The 22,893-nt window shown below is 39.7% G+C and overlaps 1 protein-coding gene and 1 long non-coding RNA gene across 3 annotated transcripts; both read right to left on the bottom strand.

Moving 5' to 3' along the window:
• Nucleotides 1–15,344: 15,344 nt before the first annotated feature.
• LOC141657251 (uncharacterized) lies at nt 15,345–18,315 on the bottom strand. Of its 2 annotated transcripts, XR_012548697.1 has the most exons (5): nt 18,219–18,315; nt 17,399–17,826; nt 16,872–16,971; nt 16,175–16,362; nt 15,345–15,775 (listed from the first exon to the last, which is right to left on the bottom strand). It is a non-coding gene; the product is annotated as an uncharacterized LOC141657251 (long non-coding RNA). The 2 variants fall into 2 exon arrangements; XR_012548696.1 differs by lacking the exon at nt 16,872–16,971.
• A 56-nt stretch (nt 18,316–18,371) lies between these two features.
• Nucleotides 18,372–22,561, bottom strand: LOC141657250 (transcription termination factor MTEF18, mitochondrial-like). Its single transcript, XM_074464412.1, has 5 exons — nt 21,342–22,561; nt 20,347–21,042; nt 19,385–19,477; nt 18,715–18,859; nt 18,372–18,456 (listed from the first exon to the last, which is right to left on the bottom strand). Exons 1-2 carry the CDS (start codon nt 22,370–22,372, stop codon nt 20,394–20,396), a joined length of 1,680 nt encoding a protein of 559 aa, XP_074320513.1. The 5' UTR covers nt 22,373–22,561; the 3' UTR covers nt 18,372–18,456; nt 18,715–18,859; nt 19,385–19,477; nt 20,347–20,393.
• Between the last annotated feature and the right edge of the window lie 332 nt (nt 22,562–22,893).

A 22,893-nucleotide genomic window follows, 5' to 3' on the forward strand; every position in this document is an offset into this window, starting at 1 on the left:
CTTCTTTATCTTTATTTATGTTTGCATGCATAAGATCTAAATTAATTTTATGACTAAATTAATTAAAACATATATGAATATGTTGAGTATAATGAGATATAGATTTCCAACACTTTTGTATAATTGGTCTTGGTTTATCACGAATTGTGATGCAAGTAAACGGATGGCTCTTTGTCCTCTTGGATCAGAGTTAGGAGGGAATTCATTTTTGGTTTTGTAGTTGAGGATGGCTTGGTACCAGGGTTCATCATGGTTTTCCTCGTCATTGTTGATGGCACAGATGTGAGCTGGCTCGCTCCTTCTCTCGACACATAGGGGCATTGATGTCATGTCGTCAAGTATGTTGACGAGTGCGACAAGTTTTGCCAGGGCATCAGCAAATTGATTTTTCTCTCGTGGCAAGTGGAAGTAGTCGACTTGATCGAAGAACTCGGCCTCTTGATTGATTCTCGCTCGGTAGGGAGCTAAGCTGTCACTTCGGATTTTCCATGATTCAGACACCTGATTGATGATGAGCGAGGAATCATCGTGGACCCTCAGTCTCTTGATGCCAAGTGTGATGGCTGCTTGTAGGCCGATGAGGCATGCTTCATATTCGGCGGCATTGTTGGTGACGGCGAAGTCTAGCTTGACCGATATCGGAACATGTTTTCCCTCTGGTGATATTAGGAGGATTCCTACCCCGAAGCCTCTCAGATTAGATGCACCATCGAAGTATAGGTCCCATGCATCGGTGTCGGCACAAAGGATGTCTTCGTCAGGAAGGGACCATGTGTCGGTCGTTGGATCCTCATTGACGAGATTTTCTGCTAGGAAGTCGGCAACTGCCCTTCCCTTGATAACCTTGAGGGGTACGAATTTGAGATCAAACTCGGATAGCATGAGTGTCCATCTAGACAGCCTTCCGTTTAGTACGGGTTTTTCGAAGATGTACTTGACCGGGTCCATCTTGGAGTAGATGTGGACCGTGTAGCTGAGCATGTAATGCCGCAGCTTCTTTGTTGACCATATTAGGGCAAGGCATGTCTTTTCCAGTTGGGTGCACCTTGTCTAATACTCAATGAACTTTTTGTTGATGTAGTAGATGGCTCGTTTTTTGCCGTCGACTGTTTGTGCTAGCATAGCTCCCATGGCTGTGTCGGTGACAGTCAGGTATAGAGATAAGGGAATCCCTCGTTGAGGTGGCATGAGGACATGAGGTTTGGATAGGATTTCCTTTATCCTGTCGAAGGCCTTTTGACAGTCGTCGTCCCAATCGGTGTGATCGGAGGCGCGAATTTTCTTGAAGATTGGTTCACAAATCATGGTGAGCTTGGCTATGAAGCGGCTGATGTATTGAACCTGACCGAGGAATCCACGAATCTCCTTCTCGTTCTTTGGCCGAGGCATTTGTTAAAGGGCTTTGATTTTGGCTGGATCAATCTCAATGCCTCTTTTACTGACGGCATGTCCCAAGAGTTTTCCGGAGGTGACCCCGAATGCAAATTTCTGATGATTTAGTCTGTTATATTTCCGCAGACGAGCGAAAAATTTTCGGAGGGCATTGATGTGGCCGTCCCATTCTTTTGATTTGACGATCATGTCATTGACATATACCTCTACCTCCTTATACATCATATCATGTAGGAGAGTGGTAGCGGTTCTTTGATAGGTTGCTCCGGCATTGATGAGGCCGAAGGGCATGACCGTGTAGCAATATATACCCCACTGTGTAGTGAATGCAGTCTTGCGCATGTCTTCCTCGACCATTTTGATCTGGTTGTATCCGGCATACCCGTCTATGAATGATAGGAGAGCATGCTTAGCGGTATTGTCCACCAGGATGTCATCATGTGGCAAAGGAAAGTCGTCCTTCGGACTTGTCTTGTTCAGATCCCTAAAGTTGACGCAAACCCGAATTCTCCCGTCTTTATTTGGTACAGGAATGATGTTGGACACCCAGTCAGAGTATTCAGACACTTTGATGAACCCGACCTTGAACTGTTTATCCACTTCTTCCTTGATTTTCAGGGCGCATTCGGCGCAGTTTTTGCTTCACGGGTTTAGCTCCGGGCTTAATGGGTATCTTGTGCTCTGCAATTTCCCTGTCGATCGCAGGCATATCTTTGTAGGACCAGGCAAATACGTCCTTGTATTCGTGTACGAGGTCAATGAACTGTTGTCTTTCCGAGGGGTCAAGGGTTGTCCATATCCTAAGTTCTTGGGGTGTGTTGTCGGTTCCTACGTTAATAGGTTCGGTCTCCTCAATGATGGGGGTCCTGGTTTCCCGCTTGTCAAGTTCTTTAGCTAGGTGAGGTGGGTAGTCACTCAAGCCAAATTCCTCATAGTCATTCAGAATTGCATTGCAGTTAAATTGAGACGAGTCATAAGCAAAGTTAGCGTTCATTAAGTTGACTCGAGCGAAAAGCTCGGAGAGGACAGATATCTCATGGTCGGTCAGAGGCGACACAGCAGAGGAGGTGGCCCCTGAAACAGGCTCCAGGTTGTCATCTTCCATGGGAGTGGGGACGACCCTAGTTGACTCAGCCTCTGAAGCAGCCACAAGTTTGTAATAAAACAGTGGGAATGGGACCTTGACTGGGACATCAGGAGTGCTAGGAGCTAAGACAGACTCTGACTTTGACTCAGACTCAGATTCTTCTTCACTTCCCTCTTTGAACATAGGGCCTTCTCAAGTTGTAATCTTGAGAACGCGGCCTTGACGATCGGTCCACTTGACGGTTTTCCTCCAGCCTTGTGTAGCTTTCTCTGGGTCAGTATCAGAGATTAAGGCGGTGGGGTCAAACTAGTTGTCCTTCAGAGCAATGTTGATGATGTCCTCATAGTCAAGGTTCTTGATGTTATCCTCTCTAAAGAGGAGAGTGACAGCTTGTCCGTCGAGGCATGGGGACAACTTAGACTCGGTTGATGCAGCTTCGGTGTTGTTGGGAATGAAGTATCAGTCTTGGAAGACTTCTACACCCGGGTGCCTGACCTTGGCCACAGAGTCATAGATCGGCTCAGGAAAGTCGTGGTAGAGCTCGGACTCTCCCTCGGGGACAAAGTATCCATTGAGGGTCAAATGATAGGGACGGAGGATAACTCCGTGCTTCTTGCGCTTCCGAATTAGGAGGTTCATCTGCTGGATATCTTCATTGGTAGGTTCATAGCCCAGCCCGAAGGGGATTTTGGGGACCTTAGCCTGTTTCAAGGGAGGTAAAGTGCTCTTCAGCGGATTGAGGAGTAGACCAGAGAAATAACCCTGGCGCATCCGAATGCGGTTGACTGTGAGGTTGGCAAATGGGTCACAATCAAAGGGTGTTGATTCTTTAGTTAGGGCATTCATAGCTTGGAATCCCCACATCTCATTGTCGTCCTCCTCAATGACTTGGGAGGCTATTCCCTTTTTCATGACGGCTTTGATCGGGGAAGCGGGAATTGTGATCGTCTTCCCGTTGAAAGGGATCCTGATTTTCTGGTGAAGGGTTGAGGTAATCGCCTTGACGGCGTGAATCCAGGGACGTCCCAGAAGCATGTTGAAGGAGGCGTCGATGTCGACTACCTGAAAACTGGTTTGCCTTTCCAGTGGTCTGGTTGCGTCGGTTAGAGTGATTAGTCCTACGACCTTACGACGAGTGCCGTCATAAGCGCGTACTCCTTGATTGGTTGGGACCAAATCAGCTTCCTTGATTCCCAGTTTATGAGCTGTTTTGAGGGGGATGACATTAACCGCGGATCCGTCATCCACAAGAACCATAGGTACATTCTTTTTTAGGCACTGCACGATGATGTATAGGGCCAGGTTATGGTTGGCTCCGAAGGGAGGGATATCCTCATCAGAGAAGATGACCGGGTTGTTCAGGTCGGGGACATCCCTTGTCATGTGTGCTACTACTTCTTCAGGGGAGGAGGTAGAGGGCACAGTTATTTTTCCCAAGGCTTGTAGTAAAGCTTGTCGATGTTCGAAGGATGTAGCAATCAGTTGCCAAATTGAAATTTCAGCTTTTGCTTTCTGCAGTTGTTTGAGGATCGAATTCTCGGAAGCCTTTGGTTGAGTGTCCATGGCAGGGACAACCTAGTCATTCGTTGTTCGAACGACTGTCGAATTGTTCGGGTTTTGATAGGGGCATCCGGACCGGGTAAGATGACCGATCTCTTTTGCATTTTTCTCTTTTCTGGGGACTATATAGATGTCCTCAGCATCATCTCTCCAGATACCATTGACTTCGGGATCTCGAGGGTACCTTGGAGGGGTATTCCTCGGTGGGCAGTTTTTGTGAGGGAAATTTTTGAGAGGGTAATTTTTGTGAGGGTAATTTTTGTGAGGTTGATTATTGTGGGGGTGATAATTATGGGGGTGATTATTGTGGGGGTGATTATCGTGGGGTGCATGCCAGAATGGTCGCGGGAGCAATCCTTCCTGGTGAGGATAGTTTCGGGTGTTTGGGGGACTCTCCCTTGGGCGTGGTGTTGGAGGATTGAAAATCAATCGCCGGTAGGCATCAAGAAGTCGAGTAATCTTTTCGGAGAGACTAGTTATAGCCTCCTCAACTTGTTGGAACATAACAAGCATGGTTGCGGCGCTGAACACAAATACCCCGTCCGAGGCATCCTTCTCCAGGGCATTCAACTCGTCATCAATTGGTAAGATGAGGTGTAAGCAGTCCAAGGTCGGCTCATCATCGGAGATAGCATGGATTCCCAGAGGGTTTGTCTTGTTGTTTGGCTTAGTCAGTGGAGGCAAAGGCAATTCCCCTTTCTCGATCATGTCCTGAATGACGTGTTTGAGCTTGAAACAGGTTTCCGTGTCATGACCTTTCCCTTAGTGGTATTGGCAGTAGGCATTAGGGCTCCAGAACCGGGATTTCTTAGCATCAGACGGATCCGGGGTGGGTCCGATTGGTTGTAATTTCCCTTGGTCTATAAGCCTTTTAAGGGCGCTTGCATAAGTTGACCCTATGTTGGTGAACACTCTTTGAGTGCGTTCGGCTCTCTTGGCGGTTGGCTCGAGGAGGTTGACCTCATCAATTTTGTTTGTCTGACCATAAGGGAGAGATCCGGTTGATGTGGATCCCTAGTAGCCTCTACCGGTGGTTTTGACCAGGACACCCTTTCGGAGGTCGTCTTCAATGCGGGTTCCAAAGATTTGCAGATCCTGGAAGGTCTTGATGTTTTGGTATCTCAATAAGTTGGCATATACCGGGCGGAGATTGTTGACAAACTTTTCCACTAAAGTTGACTCACTCGGCTTGCTGACCAACTGAGTGCTTACTCTCCTCCAACGGGTTAAGAAATCGGTGAATCCTTCCTTATCATTTTGAGTTAGGACCTCAAGAGTACGGGTATTGGCTTGGATTTCGACATTGTCGGCATATTGCTTAGCAAATTCAACTGCGACCTCATCCCAGGTAGTGAGGTTCTTCAGGTCAAGGGAGTAGTACCATTGGCGAGGGATCGGTTCCAAGGATGATGGAAAGATTCGGGTGGAGAGTTCCTATTTAACCCCTTTTATGGCCATGTAATCCTTGAAGGCTCGGATGTGATTGAGTGGGTCCTACACTCCCTTGAATTTGAGCACATCAGTCAAGGTAAATTTGTCGGGTAGTTGATCCCCAACGGGTTCAAATCATCGATTGTTCTCAAGGTGGATGTTGTTACCCCGGGCTAGGAGTTGTTCTTCCAAGTGCTTGAGCCTTTTCTCAGTTTCAGTCAAGGGCGGAGTGTTGTGTTCTACAGTTTCCTTGTTTTCCAGGGTGTCGATACGGGTCTCGACACGGTCTAGGGTGACCTTAAGAGCAGTGAGTAGGCTGGCTAGCTGAGCAGTTGTGACATCTCTGTTATCGTTGTTGTTGGACGAAGTTGAAGACGAGGCCATGGTTCTGAGGCAGAAAAACGGCTCACATTACAACTCAACATGACACGGTTCGAAGACTGAACGCAGACAACACAAAGGACGGAACAAAGATCAGACTCAACAAGACGAGGGTGACCGTGTGTGGCACCTCGGTGCTGACTCGATTTATAATGTGACGGTGTTGACCGGACTTTGACTCGCATCCAACGTAGTGGCGTGACGCCGTTGGACGAGTCTCGTGGTGAGACGACTCATAAGTAAAGACCCCTAAGTACGTTTGCTTCGACTAGATAGACACGAGGCGAAATTGGAATGGTGGACTGAAGTTTTCGAAAATAGAGATTTTCCAAAGATTCGTTTGTCACTTTATGGACGGCTTCCGAAGATAGGGATCTCCGCAAGTCGGTCAGTTGAAAGGGTTGTCTTAAGTTTGTTTGCAAAAGACGGTTTGAGTTTGAGTCAGCTCGGAAAACAATGTATTGTTTCCCAAGGCGGTTTTTGAAATTCAAAATTGTATGTTTTGAAAATCGAGTTTTGAAATGTTTGAAAAGGTCTCGGGGACGGTGAATGGTCCTCGGGATCTCGAAAGTGTCTAGAGAAAAGGGTGTGTGCTTTTCTCGGGTTTTGAAAGAGCCATTGTCGGCGCGAGACGGGTTAAAATCCGTGTCTTGACGCGGCGATTATAACGGCATAAAAGGGTGTTTTGAAATGGTTGTAGAAAACCGAGTTTGAAAATCGTCATTACGACGGCCTAGAAAGGCGTGTTAAAATGGTTATGAGAAACAGGGTTTGAAAATCGTCATTACGACGGCCTAGAAAGGCGTGTTGAAATGGTTGTAGGAAACCGGGTTTGAAAATCGTCATTACGACGGCCTAGAAAGGCGTATTGAAAAGCAACGGTCGGCGAACGACCGAGGTTTTAAATGGCCATTATAACGACGCAAAAAGGTGTTTTTGAAAGTTTGAAAAATGACACGGAAGGACTTATGATCACATAGCACATAAGCACTCACAGTTTTATTATATTATGCATAATGCTGACACGGGTTTTGGCTTAAAAGGGTGGGTTACACACCAAGCAATCAAACCCCGAGTTGCGAGAGGGATACCAATCCAAACAAAATGTGTAAAGAGGGTGCCCTAGCCTCGTGCTCAAAGGTGATGAAAGCTCTTTGACGAAACAGAAATGTGTAACGTCAACGGTATGCTTGACTCAATCGGGATTCGAAACGCGGGGATGAGAAAACTCATGCCGACGAGACGAGCCAATTGGTCGAAAAGGGTTAGGTTATGGGCCCGGACAAGGAACCCGACCATGACCGTAATATCAATTAATGCATTTCAACAAAGACCTCGTTCAAGTCTCACCATCTAGGGATCACAAAGACATAAGTGTCCTAATTTTCCCCAGCGGAGTCGCCAATCTGTGGACATAGCCACCTACACGCCAAGCCGATCTTTTTGACGCATAGAGGTCTTTTGAAAGCCACGCTCGGCGGCGTAAAAATGCTTTCGACCGGATCGTTTTAGATCGGTCGGTTTTATCTCGTCAAGGGTCTCGAAACGATTAGAGATGTTCGGAGTCGCACCAAGCATTTGTGGGATGCTTGGAACCCGTTCGAATCCACTTTATACCTCGGTCAAACGAAGCACAAAGCAGGGTTTGACATAGGTACTAAAGATAAGGAATCGTCCCTCTTTAGCATCATATCTCTAGAATAACTCTCGTACATACGCCCTAGATAAGGTCGTCCACTATCCAAAGTTTCTGAGTAAGAGGTGAAGGTACGTATGGGGAAGCCCTTTAATCAAACACCCAATCCCGCCTGCGATAACGGCCTTTACTGATCGATCTTGGTTGGTTTAATGGAAAAATTGATAAAACGGTTTAAATGCATGAATGCGCGTCCACTTGTTTAAACCTAACATGTGAGCTTCCTACGTCGGTTTGATTTAATCCAAATATCAAGTATAAGATGTCGAGTTGGATTTATGGTTGATTTGCATGCAAGACGGAAATTAAACATCCATTTACCGAATTAGGTTTATGGTGCATAACGTGATCCATTCTTAGTAAGGCGTTTTGCAAACGTGGTGTTTGAATGAGCGAATTAGTCATCTGATCCGTCCTGTATTCGGGTTAACCGAAGTTGGGATCGTCCTAGACTAGTGCTGGAAAGGGAACAGACCCTGCATCAGGCAGCCAGAAGAGGCGCGAGCCTATTGGCGATGCAAAAGGGTCGCCCCTGGTTTGAAAATATAAAAAGGAGTGGCCTGTTTAGGCGCGGGTCAGTCAACGATGGAAGACGTGTTCTGACCATTGAAAAACGTTTATAAAAAGTGTTGAAAAATGGGTATTTAAACCCATTTTGTTTTGAAAAGGCCGTTTAGGCCGCTTTTGTGTTGATTTGAAGAATGAGACTTGAACAATCGTCATTGTTTTGGCGATATTCGATTTCGGGTTCGATTTTGCAAGCTTGACATGAATAGTTTTGAAAATGATTATGAACTAATTGTTTTAAGTTCATTTGAATATAATTAGTCAATATTCATCATCGTACTCGGGTTAAAATCCGACATGGTATGTGAACCAAGGATGACTTTGTATTGGTGACTAATACATTTATTTTAAAATGTAAAGAAATGAAATAAAAGGCTTTAAAATACCTTTTAAAATGTAATTAACCAAATTAAATATTATCACCGAAACACGGATTAAACCGTCATGGTATTAAGAACCAAGGGTGAAAAATGTTTTATGGCTAAAAACTTGTAAAAATGGTTTGAAAATACTTGAAATGGTAAAAACCGATTACAAATATGAAATAAAAATAAAGGAGATGAAGAGACCAAACACGGTTTGGATTTAAGGATGAGGCAGATCGCTTTAGGCGCGAGCCTCGTGTGCTACGTAAGTAGCCTCCGCCTTAACCAAAAATCCGGTTTTGGCTCATTCTTCCCATGTTTTGGATCATGTTATGCATGATTTACCATGTTATAGTCATGAAACAAATGAAAACATGATAAAAGAAGATTTTTTACATCCTCATACTTACATGCTAGGCTTATGGCGAGAAATCGACGTAAGTGTATCAACTCGTTTGGTCGGAAAACTCGGTTTAAAACCGTTTTGATAAGTAAAAAGAGTGTTTTGTTAAGTTTAGTGATGGTGTAGTGGTCGAGATGGTCGGTCAAGTGATTTAATGCACGATGACGGTACCAAACAATGTGTAAGGCTTGTGTTTACGATCGGTAGGTCGTAAACACGTGTCGGATTGTGACTTAGGAAGTCGAGTCTAGAATTTTTAGGGAGAAAAGAGTGGGCGGACACTCGCGTAACTCTCAAATGGTGGCATTTGAGGGGTATTTATAGGAAAATGAGTGGTTGTGTGAGTTTTGAGCGACGTGGCCACCTAGGATGATCAAAGAGGCGCGAGCCATGTCGCACGTCTTCGAGGTGTCTTGTCACTATCACACGAATGCAATCATGATTTGTTCTATCCTAGGATTTGGATGAACATATTTGGTACTTGACTATGTAAGATTCCGGGAAATCTTAACATAGAAGCATTTGAATGGTTTGTTTTTTTGTGTTTGACTCGGTTTGACACGTTGTTGGAGTCGGGATTTGAGTTTTTGAGTCGGTTTTTGGTCCGGTGTCGGTTTTGACTCTAGTTAGTGTCATTGCGACCCCGTCGTCATGCATTAAACATTCCAGGTACTTTTGAAAAATTTTGAAATATTTTATTTTCGAAATCGTTTTAAGTTTTCCGACGTAAAGTTGTACACAAACTGTCGATCAAACGCTGCGATTTCTAAGCATGTTGTAGTCCGATAATCATCAGGTGTTTGTTGGAGTCTCAACAGATACTGGGTATCTACAACTGCTGAAGGGGTGGATGTAGACGGTTGTGGTGGTGGTATTGGGATCGAGAGGGCCTAGCATACCTGATTCAGGTCCGAGCGAGATTATTATTATATGACATTTTGATTGATTAAAATCCAAGGTATTGAGTTATTGTGCGATCTTTATGATGTTGAGTAACAATGAGATATACCCAAAGGAAAAAAAAACCCCAAAAAAGTGAGATTGATGAAAAAATTGCAGAAACGGGTATTGAAGATGAAGAAGAAAAAGAAAGGAAGCTAAGAAGAAAAAAATGCAGAATTAGGTATTGAAATTGAAATTGAAGATGGGGATCTCATGAAAGAAAAAGATAAAGCTAAGGATGTGAGTCGTTGAAATTAATTGTAATTTACAATAGCTGAAATTAATTCATTTTTGTTGTCGTTGATGTCATCAATCAATATTAGCTCTGTCGCCCCTATCGTGGTTGAATACGTCGCCTTTACCTCGTCATATGGTTGTGGTATTGGTGGTGTTTATGGTTGATGTATATGGTTGTGTTGGTGGTGATAGTGAGTGAATGATAGAAGTTGTGCTGTTGGTGATATGGCGAGGAGGGAGGACTGAGGAATTGTGTGGGTTTAAGGTGAGAATAAGGGAAGGTGACTTGGTTAATAGGTAGTCGGTTACCGAGTTCAATATAAGAGGACATAGGTAATAGTACGGTGTATTTTGAGTTAAAATAAAGTTCTGATTAATATGAGAGGACGACTAATAGTTTGGATTATTACTATCAAATAACCCTTTTATTTTTTGCAAGACACTACCTTTAATTTTTTAAATTTTGTTGAAAACTACCAAAATCCATTTTTCGGCCAAATTTTGGTCACTCTCCGATATTGACTTTATTTAATCCTTTTATCACGTGGGAACTATCTTTTTTACCCTTCCATTTTATTTTCCCTTGAAAACATTCGACACCCTCTCTTCCCTCCTCTGTCTTGTCCTGATTTAACTCTCTTTCTCTCTCGTCTCATTCACAACCATTTTTTTCTCCTACCCCCTTATCTTTCTTCTTATCTCCTTCATCTTCATTTCTGATTTTGCCCAATGTCAAGTACCTCAATAAGATTCATAAAAACCTGAACTAGAAGAAATGTATGCAACTGTGGCATTCATGTTGCACTTAAAACATCTTGAAGTTTCGTGCGATGAGAAAAGTTAATCAACTTAAACAAAAAATTAAGGAGAAGATGCATTTGAAGGAGCTTGAAGTGAAATATAATGAGATGAAAATTTGCTTTGGAGATGTTGAGGTCATAGAAGAAGAAAGCTAAGATATTCATAAGATTGGTGTTTTCAATATTGTTTGCTATGTATTTTAAATTTTTAATGTTGGCTAATGTAGACTTCAAATAGATGTTATATTAGGTTATTTGGACATGAAATGCAATGTAATGTACTCAAATACTGGTTCTTTTTAATTGCATTGCTTACATTTTGTCATTACAAAATAGTGGATGGGAGATTACAATGGAATTCACCAATCCTAAATAGGTGAAGGATGAATGAGTAACTAGGAAAGTAAATCAGGTAAGGTAAAAGAGGAGAAAATGAAATAGGCATGGGGGCTATGGTAAAAGAGGAATGAGGGCAAAAAAATGAGAAAATAAGAGAGTTCCCACGTGAGAATTAGAGTAAATAAGGTCAATGTCGGAGTTTGACCAAAATTTGGCCGAAAAATAGGTTTTGGTAGTTTTCAACAAAACTTAAAAAATTAAAGGTACCGTCTTACAAAAATTAAAATGATAGGTAGTGTGTTTGTAAGTGAGACAAATCTTAGGTAATTTTTGACAAAAAAAACCCAAAAAATAATTTAAAATCAATTACAATTGACTTTTTTTATCATTTAATAATAAAATAATTTATTAAAATAATTTATATCATTTGACTGAAATAATCACCACTACAAAATTATCATCAAACATCACATATAAAAGCAACGATTCACTTATTGTTCATCTTTCCACAATAAATTTCACTTAACTTACTGTTCGTCTTTCCACAATAAATTTCACTTATCGTCAGTATGTTGTATATCATTCCGTCAGAAACATATATATTGAGCGTCCTATTGATGCCATTGCAATCCAATCCCGTATTCATCAAATGATTACATTATCGACCCGTATATTGATTCCATCGTTGTCGCAAATGGAAAAATACTTCTTCCATTCAACTCCACTCTAGCACTTTTTATTTTGTACACTATTCACAAGTAAACATTCAATTTCAATTTTCGCTCAATACATAAGTGAAAATATATTCATGTGGGATCTTGTTTGATTCGTCTTTACGATATTGGTCACTCTCCGATATTGACTTTATTTAATCCTTTTATCACGTGGGAACTATCTTTTTTACCCTTCCATTTTATTTTCCCTTGAAAACATTCGACACCCTCTCTTCCCTCCTCTGTCTTGTCCTGATTTAACTCTCTTTCTCTCTCGTCTCATTCACAACCATTTTTTTCTCCTACCCCCTTATCTTTCTTCTTATCTCCTTCATCTTCATTTCTGATTTTGCCCAATGTCAAGTACCTCAATAAGATTCATAAAAACCTGAACTAGAAGAAATGTATGCAACTGTGGCATTCATGTTGCACTTAAAACATCTTGAAGTTTCGTGCGATGAGAAAAGTTAATCAACTTAAACAAAAAATTAAGGAGAAGATGCATTTGAAGGAGCTTGAAGTGAAATATAATGAGATGAAAATTTGCTTTGGAGATGTTGAGGTCATAGAAGAAGAAAGCTAAGATATTCATAAGATTGGTGTTTTCAATATTGTTTGCTATGTATTTTAAATTTTTAATGTTGGCTAATGTAGACTTCAAATAGATGTTATATTAGGTTATTTGGACATGAAATGCAATGTAATGTACTCAAATACTGGTTCTTTTTAATTGCATTGCTTACATTTTGTCATTACAAAATAGTGGATGGGAGATTACAATGGAATTCACCAATCCTAAATAGGTGAAGGATGAATGAGTAACTAGGAAAGTAAATCAGGTAAGGTAAAAGAGGAGAAAATGAAATAGGCATGGGGGCTATGGTAAAAGAGGAATGAGGGCAAAAAAATGAGAAAATAAGAGAGTTCCCACGTGAGAATTAGAGTAAATAAGGTCAATGTCGGAGTTTGACCAAAATTTGGCCGAAAAATAGGTTTTGGTAGTTTTCAACAAAACTTAAAAAATTAAAGGTACCGTCTTACAAAAATTAAAATGATAGGTAGTGTGTTTGTAAGTGAGACAAATCTTAGGTAATTTTTGACAAAAAAAACCCAAAAAATAATTTAAAAATCAATTACAATTGACTTTTTTTATCATTTAATAATAAAATAATTTATTAAAATAATTTATATCATTTGACTGAAATAATCACCACTACAAAATTATCATCAAACATCACATATAAAAGCAACGATTCACTTATTGTTCATCTTTCCACAATAAATTTCACTTAACTTATCTTTGTTCGTCTTTCCACAATAAATTTCACTTATCGTCAAGATGTTGTATATCATTCGTCGTAAACATATATATTGAGCGTCCTATTGATGCCATTGCAATCCAATCCCGTATTCATCAAATGATTACATTATCGACCCGTATATTGATTCCATCGTTGTCGCAAATGGAAAAATACTTCTTCCATTCAACTCCACTCTAGCACTTTTTATTTTGTACACTATTCACAAGTAAACATTCAATTTCAATTTTCGCTCAATACATAAGTGAAAATATATTCATGTGGGATCTTGTTTGATTCGTCTTTACGAGTACATTAAAAATATCTAACTTTCATAATTTTTGCCTTGGTGTGTGATGTTTGCTGATGATATTGTGTTGATTGATGAGACGAAAGAGGGGGTGGAGAGAAAGTTGGAATTGTGGAGGCATACTTTAGAGACTCGTGGGTTTAGGCTGAGCAGGAGTAAGACTGAGTATTTGAGGTGTCAGTTCACTAAAGTGGCAGGGTTGAGATCGACAGAGGCATGGAGTATTATTTTCGATGGGAATGTTGTTGAGGGGTCAGATTTCTTCAGATATCTAGAATCTATTATTAAAAAAGATGGGGAGTTAGACGGAGATGTGGCTCACAGAATTAAAGCGGAATGGTTGAAATGAAAGAGTGCTTCAGGGTTTTTATGCGATAAAGATATGCCTCAAAGATTAAAGGGAAAATTTTATTGCACGACAATTAGGCCTGCCTTATTTTACGGTTCTGAGTGTTGGGCCGTGAAACATTGTCACATTCAAAAGATGAGTGTGGCGGAGATGCGTATGTTGAGGTGGATGTGCGGACATACAAGGAAAGATCGATTAAGGAATGAGGTGATTAGGGAAACGGTAAAAGTGGCGCCAATAGAGGACAAGATGATGGAAAACCGACTAAGATGGTTTGACCATGTGAGAAGGAGACCTATGGACGCACCAGTTAGGAGGCTGGAGACTTGGAGAACAGAAAAGGTCCCTAGAGATAGAGGAAGACCGAGGCAGACATGGTTTAGAGTGATAGAGCACGATATGAGATTTCTGGGGCTTGAGGAGAGTATGGTGACGGAGAGGGCGCAATGGAGGGAAATGATACATGTGGATTTTTAGTATTTGATGTTTTTCTTTTGACATATTTAGTGTTTTTATTTAATTTAAAAAAATTAAATTATTTGTTCTTCTCTCCTTTATTACCTTTTTTACGAACCACTTTCTTATATATTTTACTTGGTTTACTTTTAAGGCATTCCGAATCCTTAATTCTATTTCGGTTTTCAAAATCGTTTTAATCTTTTCTCTCGATTTAAATTTTAAGTTTTTATAAAAGAAATCCGGAATTCGATTTTAAAACCTCTAAGTTTACCTTGACTTTCCATTACATTTTCACTCTCCCTTTTGTTTTTCATTTTCCCTTTTCTATTCGCTTTTTGAGGTGTGCGTTTACCCATGGACGGTTCTAAAGGATGATTCATGTCAGCCGACCCCAAATCATTTTGGGAGTAAGGCTCTGATGTTGTTGTTGTTGTTTCATAATGTTTGCAAATACGTAGCTCGCGATATTTCGCAGAAACACGCGTTGACAAACGTGAAAAAGGAAAGTGGTAGAGTGGAGTTGAATGGAGGGAGTACTCTATAAGCATGTGTCCCTCATTGTCATTTCCTTACCATTCATCTTCTTGAAAGATTTCATAATTGTTCTATTAGATTGTCAGGAATTAAATATGCATGAATTGAATTGACAATAATAAAAACCAGATTGAATCGACTTTGCTTTCCTAATAGAACAATTAGACCTGTATATCAGACTATCAGTGTTTGGGTTGTTCCGAATTTTCTATTGAGATAAGATGATATCCACTGAATTTGGCACAAAGAGAGAGATATAACTTAGAAATTTTTATATGTAGTTTGTTAATTTCAAGAGGAAAACAACCGACCTCAATGATTTATCCTGTATATTCAACCTTCTAATCTCACTTCTATTTATATAAAAGTGAAAGAGGGAAACAGCCGAGGTTGTATTTCAATTAGATTTAATCCGTCAGTCATTCGAAACGAAAAACTATATCGTAAATTCTTAAAATTTATGCAAGCGTACACTCCGTGCTTCCCGAACTTACATTATATTATATCGAATGTACCCATCCATGAACCAAACCAGATTCACGCTAAATAAATCGGTAATTACACTTAAATAACAAACAAAAGTTTGGGTCCTTATCTTACCCTTAACTCGGTGGAGTAGCTATCGACGGATACTACAGCAAATTATAATTACAGTTGTACTTTAAGATCGCCTAATAAAGAGAAGGAGCAAGTAGAGTATAGAGTAGAATCATTGCAGATCTCAAAGGGATTCTACAAACTGAGGGGCATCGCAGTCAAGTTCTTGCTTCATTATACAGTTCATAAACCAGTCACTATTAAATGTCCGAATCCCGCTCTTCACAGCTACCAATGCTTCCTCCATATCTTCTTCACTAGCTATACAAATTGTTCTCGACTGTTCAATTACTTTCCCCCAAAACCAACATTTACCTGAATTCATAAACAGGCATGCATCTGAAATGGATAAAGCATAGCAGATTTCTTAACAACACGGGCAAAATCCTTTTGTTAACAGTGTCGGGAAATGGGAACTTGGGATGCAGGAGAATTATCAATTAAAATTAGCCTATTATAATCGTCAGGTTGATGAAACACATAAAGCAAGAGATCCCATATGCCAAGTTCCAAAGCTGTGATATATTGACATCTGACTGAAAATTGCAAATAGCCTTTAAATTCAATGTTGGTCATATCTGTTGGTTTTTAAGTTTTTTATGTTATGACTCGAGATCTTATAGTGAGTTAGTAAATGGGGACATTTCTTTCAAAACGCTCGCACAAAAACCGAGTAAATAACTATCAATTATCTCAAATAAGGAATATACTTACAACGCCACCAGCAGATCTGACGATGGCAGATAGCATTTTAATTGGGGGATGGGCCTGAGTTGTGAGGCAGATACTGTAACCATCAAGCAAACCTCGAGGATTTTCTCTGGCTCTAAAAACAGCGTCTTTTAAATCAACCCTGAATTTCGTTAGGTACTCCTCATCCTTTAAAATAAAGGGTACTTCATCTGAAAATTGAAGGATTCAACATGTTAGAAATTAACCAAAGACTATACTGTATACGAACCCCCTATTTGGGTGAAAGCAAGCCTGATTAAAAGCAACAAACAATAGGGCACAACTCCACACAAGGTAATAATTTGCATTAGACGATCCCAACGGTAGAATAAGGACGTGTTAAGGTCTTCGGGCAAGTTTTCAACTGGTAAGTTTGAAACCTTACAAGCTCAACCTAACCTACTGTAAGACGAGACCGTCTACCCAAGACTTCCTGGAAACACATTTAGATGAATTTGCCTTCCATAGAAGACTCACCAATAAATCTGCCTTCTCAGGAACTTTCTTTTAGCCAATGAGGTGAGAGTATCCAGGCTCTACCAATGGGAAAACCGCTTAAATGATGTTAATGGTACTCATCTATGTGTTAATGATATCTTTACCCAATTACCATGAAAAATATTCATGCTCATTAGAATCAACATTATGAACAACAGAGGCAGCAGTTACGTAAACTAACCCTGCGCACAAAGCTGTACAGAAGTTCAAAGTTCTTCTAGATTTTTCTGTGAGGACATGTGTACATACACTCCCATCAGCAGCAACAGATCCACCAAGGTCTGTAGCCATAAGTGCAATGCAAATTACTTAGACTACCAGTTTAAACTTTAAAATACTTAAGCGGAGAGACACATAGGAATGATTGATCTACTCTAAGTATTACTGTATAACGATCATGAAATAATTGTATGTGCCGACAATCATTTAAGAGTTATCATTTGGTTTTAGCAAACTTTAAATTTCTTACAGCATGATTTTTGAGGTCATTGGCTAATAGAGATTCAGTATCATATTTACGTTAATTCTACCACGACAATTTCAGAATCGCCCCAGTACGAAGTCCGCTTCGAGGAAGATCTAGGATGTCCAAAAATGTAAGCAGTCTCACCTCTACTAACAAACCAGTTAGTAGTGCGCTGTATCCATAAATCCCAACCACTATGTCACTACATGAAAAAAAGATTTGAGGCACAAATGAAGACCAACCTTTACACGATATGCCTTTTTAGGTCCATCAGCAATATCCATTAGAATTATCTGGACGTTCTTCCTTTTAGCCTGAGATTCAGCACAAGCCATAAGAGCATCCACATGCTTGTTCTTCCATCTGTTATTTTCTTCTACTCCCAGAAGGCTTTGGTTGGAAACAGAATCATATTTCTGGTCGTTGTTTAAAGCCAGAACAGTGTCTGGATGTGATTGGTAATCACCGGTATGAGCAGCTTTTACTCTTTTGGAGTTGAAGGAACACGAAGAAGTTTCTCAATTCCTTCGCTTTGCTTCTCCTCTGTTAGTTGGAGAAATCTGTTTCACAGGCACTCTGACCGATACTATATCACCAGCCATATCAGCATCTATGTTATCAAGGGTAACAATCCTATGTGAGTTCTGCATCGAATTGCTCTCTAGAAAAACTGCAACCAATTATCAAAACGAAAGATAAGAAACACTGCATCAAGAAGCGCCTATAATCAAGCAGGAAGCCGAGAACCCATCTCGTAATCATAAAAAAAAATAGTATTGTAATACATATCCCTATAATATAATCTTATAGTGAGTAACTATCTGTATGTTTCTTTTAACTCCATTCTCATAATAACTCAGCATAAATTTTGTTGAGCACGATTAAAACTTGTCCGAAATATAGATTCTCAAATAACCTAGAGGCAGAAACCCCAGCATGTTTAATTGTTGATCAAGGACCTCAATCACGGAGCCAGCATAAGTATGGCAGTACAAGAAAAGTAACCACTATACGAAGTGCCATAGAAATTTAAGCTGCAAGGTTATTTATCTTTCTACCCACCATTTAACTCGAGCTGCAAATTCTGTTGGCCAGGAGATCTCTCAGCTACTGATTTGTAAAGCAGAAGCCTCTTTGGTACCATCAAGGCCGGAAAACTTATCTGATGAGGTTTTTATTTAGATAAGAAATCATGAGGGTAGAACCCCCACGGAAACATAGAGCTCGACGTATATCGGCCTTGATAGGAAGTCTGTGAGCTCTAACTTTAGTACCCACTTCAGCAATTAATAAAAAAATCCTGCATCAGAGACACCAGAATGACCATGGCAAACAAACGAATCCATGTAAACCTAGTTAACTGAGAAAACCAACTCCCAATTTCCTTCTCTTGGTAAAAGCTACCAAAACTAATCAATGTATCTAATGGAACTAAATCATTAAATCACCAATATACAAGATAAGCAAAATCTTTCAAGATGTAAACCAAGATCATTTGAGGCAAAAGTTTGCATCACTCACATTGAATTTATTCAACCATGACGTATTGATCTATTACCTGCTTCTACCAAAAGCCTTCAGATTCCTTGTCTCCCCAGCACAAAATTGTTCCTATGCCAACATCCTGCAGTCTCTTTCTCAATTCCATGTACAAGAGGCGACCTACTCCCTGCATACACCCTTTAAGTGATCAGCTGTGGTATCTACAAGGGAAAAAATAATATAAGATGCATAATCAACAGTTTGGCAGAATAGAATCAGAATGCGAGAAAAAAGAATGATCAAGATTCAAGAGCACAAAATCCATAAAAGCATATAAAATTTAATCTTGATACATCATATGGAATTCAAAGAATAGAACTAAACAATTTGTTCTCTTATTTTCTCCCAATCCTTTAATTTTACAAAATCTAAGTTAAAAAGACATGAATAGGTGCACTGAAAACAAAATCAACTCTCCCGACAATCATGCTTGCTTTAAAAGTGCACAATAAGATAGATTTTATGCCTATACATTACTAAAATACAACATAACCCCAGTTCCTCAAGCCCCAGATCCTCAAACCCCAGCTACACATAAAGCAGCTGTACTTGTGTCGGGAGGGCATAGAAGCTGTTTCCGGATCACCCATAATGAAAGTTGCATCGCAAATTGCAACGACCGATTGCTACATCAAAAGAGAAAAAGCACAGCAGCAATAATACAAAAGTAAACTAGAAACTGAAACCTTGTGCTGGTATGTTGAGCAAACGGCAGCGAGTGGAATTTCAGCATGCTTTGTATCAGCTGGAATTATTTGGTAGGTAATAGCTGCAATAACCTGCAGTGACAAGTACAAAACATGATAGATACACAGGCTCTATTTTCATAACATCAACAACTGTAAGACTATATTTTTCTACATAATAACCACGACGACGGAAATGTTCTAAGGAATTATAGGAGTGTTTATTATATGAAATTATTGTTGAAATTATTAAAATTGGGGGACAAATCAATATGCAAATTTTGTCTCTAGAGTTTGGAGGGAGCATAGGGATTATGTCAAACGACCCCATCTCCCACTACCAAATTGTAGGTAGAATGAAATAAGTCACAAAAAGGAACCATTATCTTCTTACGGGATTAAGTCGATAAGACCCTCGTAGAGTCGTAGTCACTATCAAAACCCTAGCCTTTAGGATGGAATCGAGAGATTTACAAGAAATTGTAACCCACAATATTTCAGTAATAAAATAAACTCTTGTTTCCATATTATTTTGTTCCTCTCTCTTTATTATTGCAGGTATGAAATTTAATGGTTTACAGACACCATTTCACTTTTTCTCTACCACAAAAGAATTCAAAAGGGGATAAGTTGGTGAAATGAAGTAATTGTTCTCGAGACTATTACAGTTGACATTGACCTAGAAAATACTCTAATTTAAAGATAATCAAGAACTGCCAAATCATTCAATCAAAATTATGGGACACCGAAAAGGCGGCCAAGAAAAAGTAAAGCAAAAAGCCTAAAAGTAATATGGTGGTCTTGTTGCAACGACAAAAACACAATTTTCTTTATTACTCCGTACATAATGTAGAACAGAAGAAAGGCGGGTATTTGGCTCCATTAAAAATGAAAATAAGCAATCCTAAGTTTAAAAACCAAGCAAAATATCAAAATAGAAACTCAGAAGGTCTGGTGATTACCTGGCCAGCTCTGGATTGTCATGACCAGGGTACAAAATCGGCTCAAGTCACAATAATGTAATAAAGGTTTGCTTATATTCTTGCCATACTTGAGGGCCTAAAGGATGTCTATTTACATACGTGGTAATGAAATAAGATTCTGTGCATCCAATGATAGTGCGCAAAGACAATGTGGAGCTAACAACATTTTGATCAATAAGCCACCTGTACATTGCGCATCTAAGCTTCACCCGATCCATTGAATATGACATAAAATATGGGTAAGACCTTAGTCTTGACAATGGATACCCTAAATCATTAACAAACACACTAATCTTGGCCTCAAGAAGTTCTATTGACTGGTTGAGAATTCGAGGAGCCGTTTTGATCATTTTGGTAACATCACTCTCACTGAGACCAGCTTTGACAAGACAACCAAATCTCCCGGGGAGTTCATCGCCTTTAGCAAGGAATACCATAAGAGCCTTTTCCATTTCTTTTGAATTTTCTTCGAAGCCAATGCTTGTTAAGAACTTTATTTTATCCCTCCGCGAACGCATTTCCCTTGTCTCCGGCAAACGTTCAATCTTTTTTCCGAAGGTCCACTTCTTAAGTTCCAGAGGATCTGCCACGATGATTTGACACATGTGTATCTTTCCAGTGCTCAAATGATAAAGAACGCTACTTGCTTTCTTTAGTGAGCATGTACCAATCCATGTGAAATACAACAACAACAACAACAACATTACCCCAGTGCCAAAATGGCTCCCGCAAATTGCGGGGTAAGGGGGGGTCGGATGTACGCAGCCTTACCCTTGTGTTAGCAACACAAAGAGGCTGTTTCCGAGTGACCCAAGATGAAAATTGCGTCGAGAACTGCATCAAACGACCACTACTTCACAAGAGAAAGAAGCGCAGCCACTTTAGTGAGCCATTTTGCTTTATTCCATCATAATCCAGAACCAAAGAGTAATGAATCTTTGGCTCCATTGGAAATATGGAAACAACCAATCCATGTGAAATGTTCACGAATAATCCTACCAATATTCACAGCATCCATCTCTATATCAAAAAGCAGCTCAAAAGCACGCCTCAAATTCCAAACAAATTTCTCAACTTTAACTTGTGGGAACCGCAACAAAATTGAACATATATCAGATCTACTGGACCCGAATTTTAACAGGAATCCTATCAATAATAATGTCGGTCTACCTGAATGATCAAAGAGAATCCCGGGACGTTGACCAACCAACTTTGAGATATCCTCATCATTACAACCCAAATACTGTAACAACTGTAACAAGTGACTGATTTGTCTCCAATTATAAGTAGTCGTTTCAACAAACTTTTGCTCAACCCAACTATTTTCACTGCCCAAACACTTCAACTTTCTAACCAACTCAAAGAACTCTTCGCTAATCAAAAGACTAGGATTAAAGCTGACAGCTTTCGAAACAACATCCTTACTTATCCCAACTTCTTCAAAAGCTTGTAGCTTGGACTGCAAAACCCCCTGATCATACCGAAACACTTCTGTTGCTTCTCTATATATCTTCCCTATGTGAGCCCGATCAATACCATATTCACACAAAACATGATAGTTATCAAGCAAACCATCCACATCACTCAAAAACATCAAATTACGCGGAAGAAAAGCACCAAACACCGAAGGTTCCAACCCTATACTCTCAAAGAAAGGCTCAAACTCATTGATGGGATGGTAATTCAAGAAACGCGCCATAGACCGTCTAACATCAGACTCGTAACGAACCTTCTCAACAAGCTTTCTCAGAAAATGTGGTGAGTTTTTACTCATATGTTCGGCATCCGAAAAAATAAAGTTTCTAGTACAGCGCAAGTATTCGAATAAAGCAGCTTCAACCATTTTTTTCACAGGTGGTGGAATCCTTCTCCTACGTTTACCATTATTTTCATTACGAGCTACACTACCAAATAATCTAAAACAACAATGTACATTATAACATGAGAAATTATAGGAAACCCATCTGAGAACAGGATACAATCTTAATTTCTGTAAATGGGTCATTTGCTAATTTGATAAAGTTGTGATCTTTGCAGAGTTACAAAGAAAAGTTCAAAGTAAAAAGCAATTGTAAATGGTGTTACCTGGGGAATGATGGGAACTTCTGATTGAGAATTAATTCGATGTTGAAAGGAAATGCTATTCTAAAAACTTCTGATGTTCTATTGCCGAACGAGGCAATCGCCTATAGATTAAAACTTGACTCGACCCGTAAATCCGATCCGATTTATTATGGTCTGACTGTAAATTTCAACACCAGATTCGAGATGAGCCAAATTTTGAAATGATCGGTTATTTTATGGTTGAAACCCGACCCATTCTACCCGGTAAGTTAAAGATTATTCAAGAGTTTTATTAAAATAATAAAAAAATCATATTATATTTGAAATACTACTAATAAATAGAAAATTAATTATTTAAGTTTTAAATCAAAAATTATATTAAAAATCAATTTCATTTGACTTTTATATCATTTAATAATTAAATAATTTATGAAAAGAATTTTATTTTAATAAATGTCTTAA

The sequence above is a fragment of the Silene latifolia genome, chromosome 5 (genome assembly GCF_048544455.1).
Source record: "Silene latifolia isolate original U9 population chromosome 5, ASM4854445v1, whole genome shotgun sequence".
Lineage (NCBI taxonomy): Eukaryota > Viridiplantae > Streptophyta > Magnoliopsida > Caryophyllales > Caryophyllaceae > Silene > Silene latifolia.

Coding starts and splice junctions, on each gene's coding strand:
- LOC141657250 (XM_074464412.1), bottom strand. CDS start 22,372: ATGACCCATTTACAGAAATTAAGATTGTATCCTGTTCTCAGATGGGTT. Junction 21,043..21,341: donor ATTATTCGTGAACATTTCAC/ATGGATTGGTTG, acceptor GTTGTATTTCAC/ATGGATTGGTACATGCTCAC.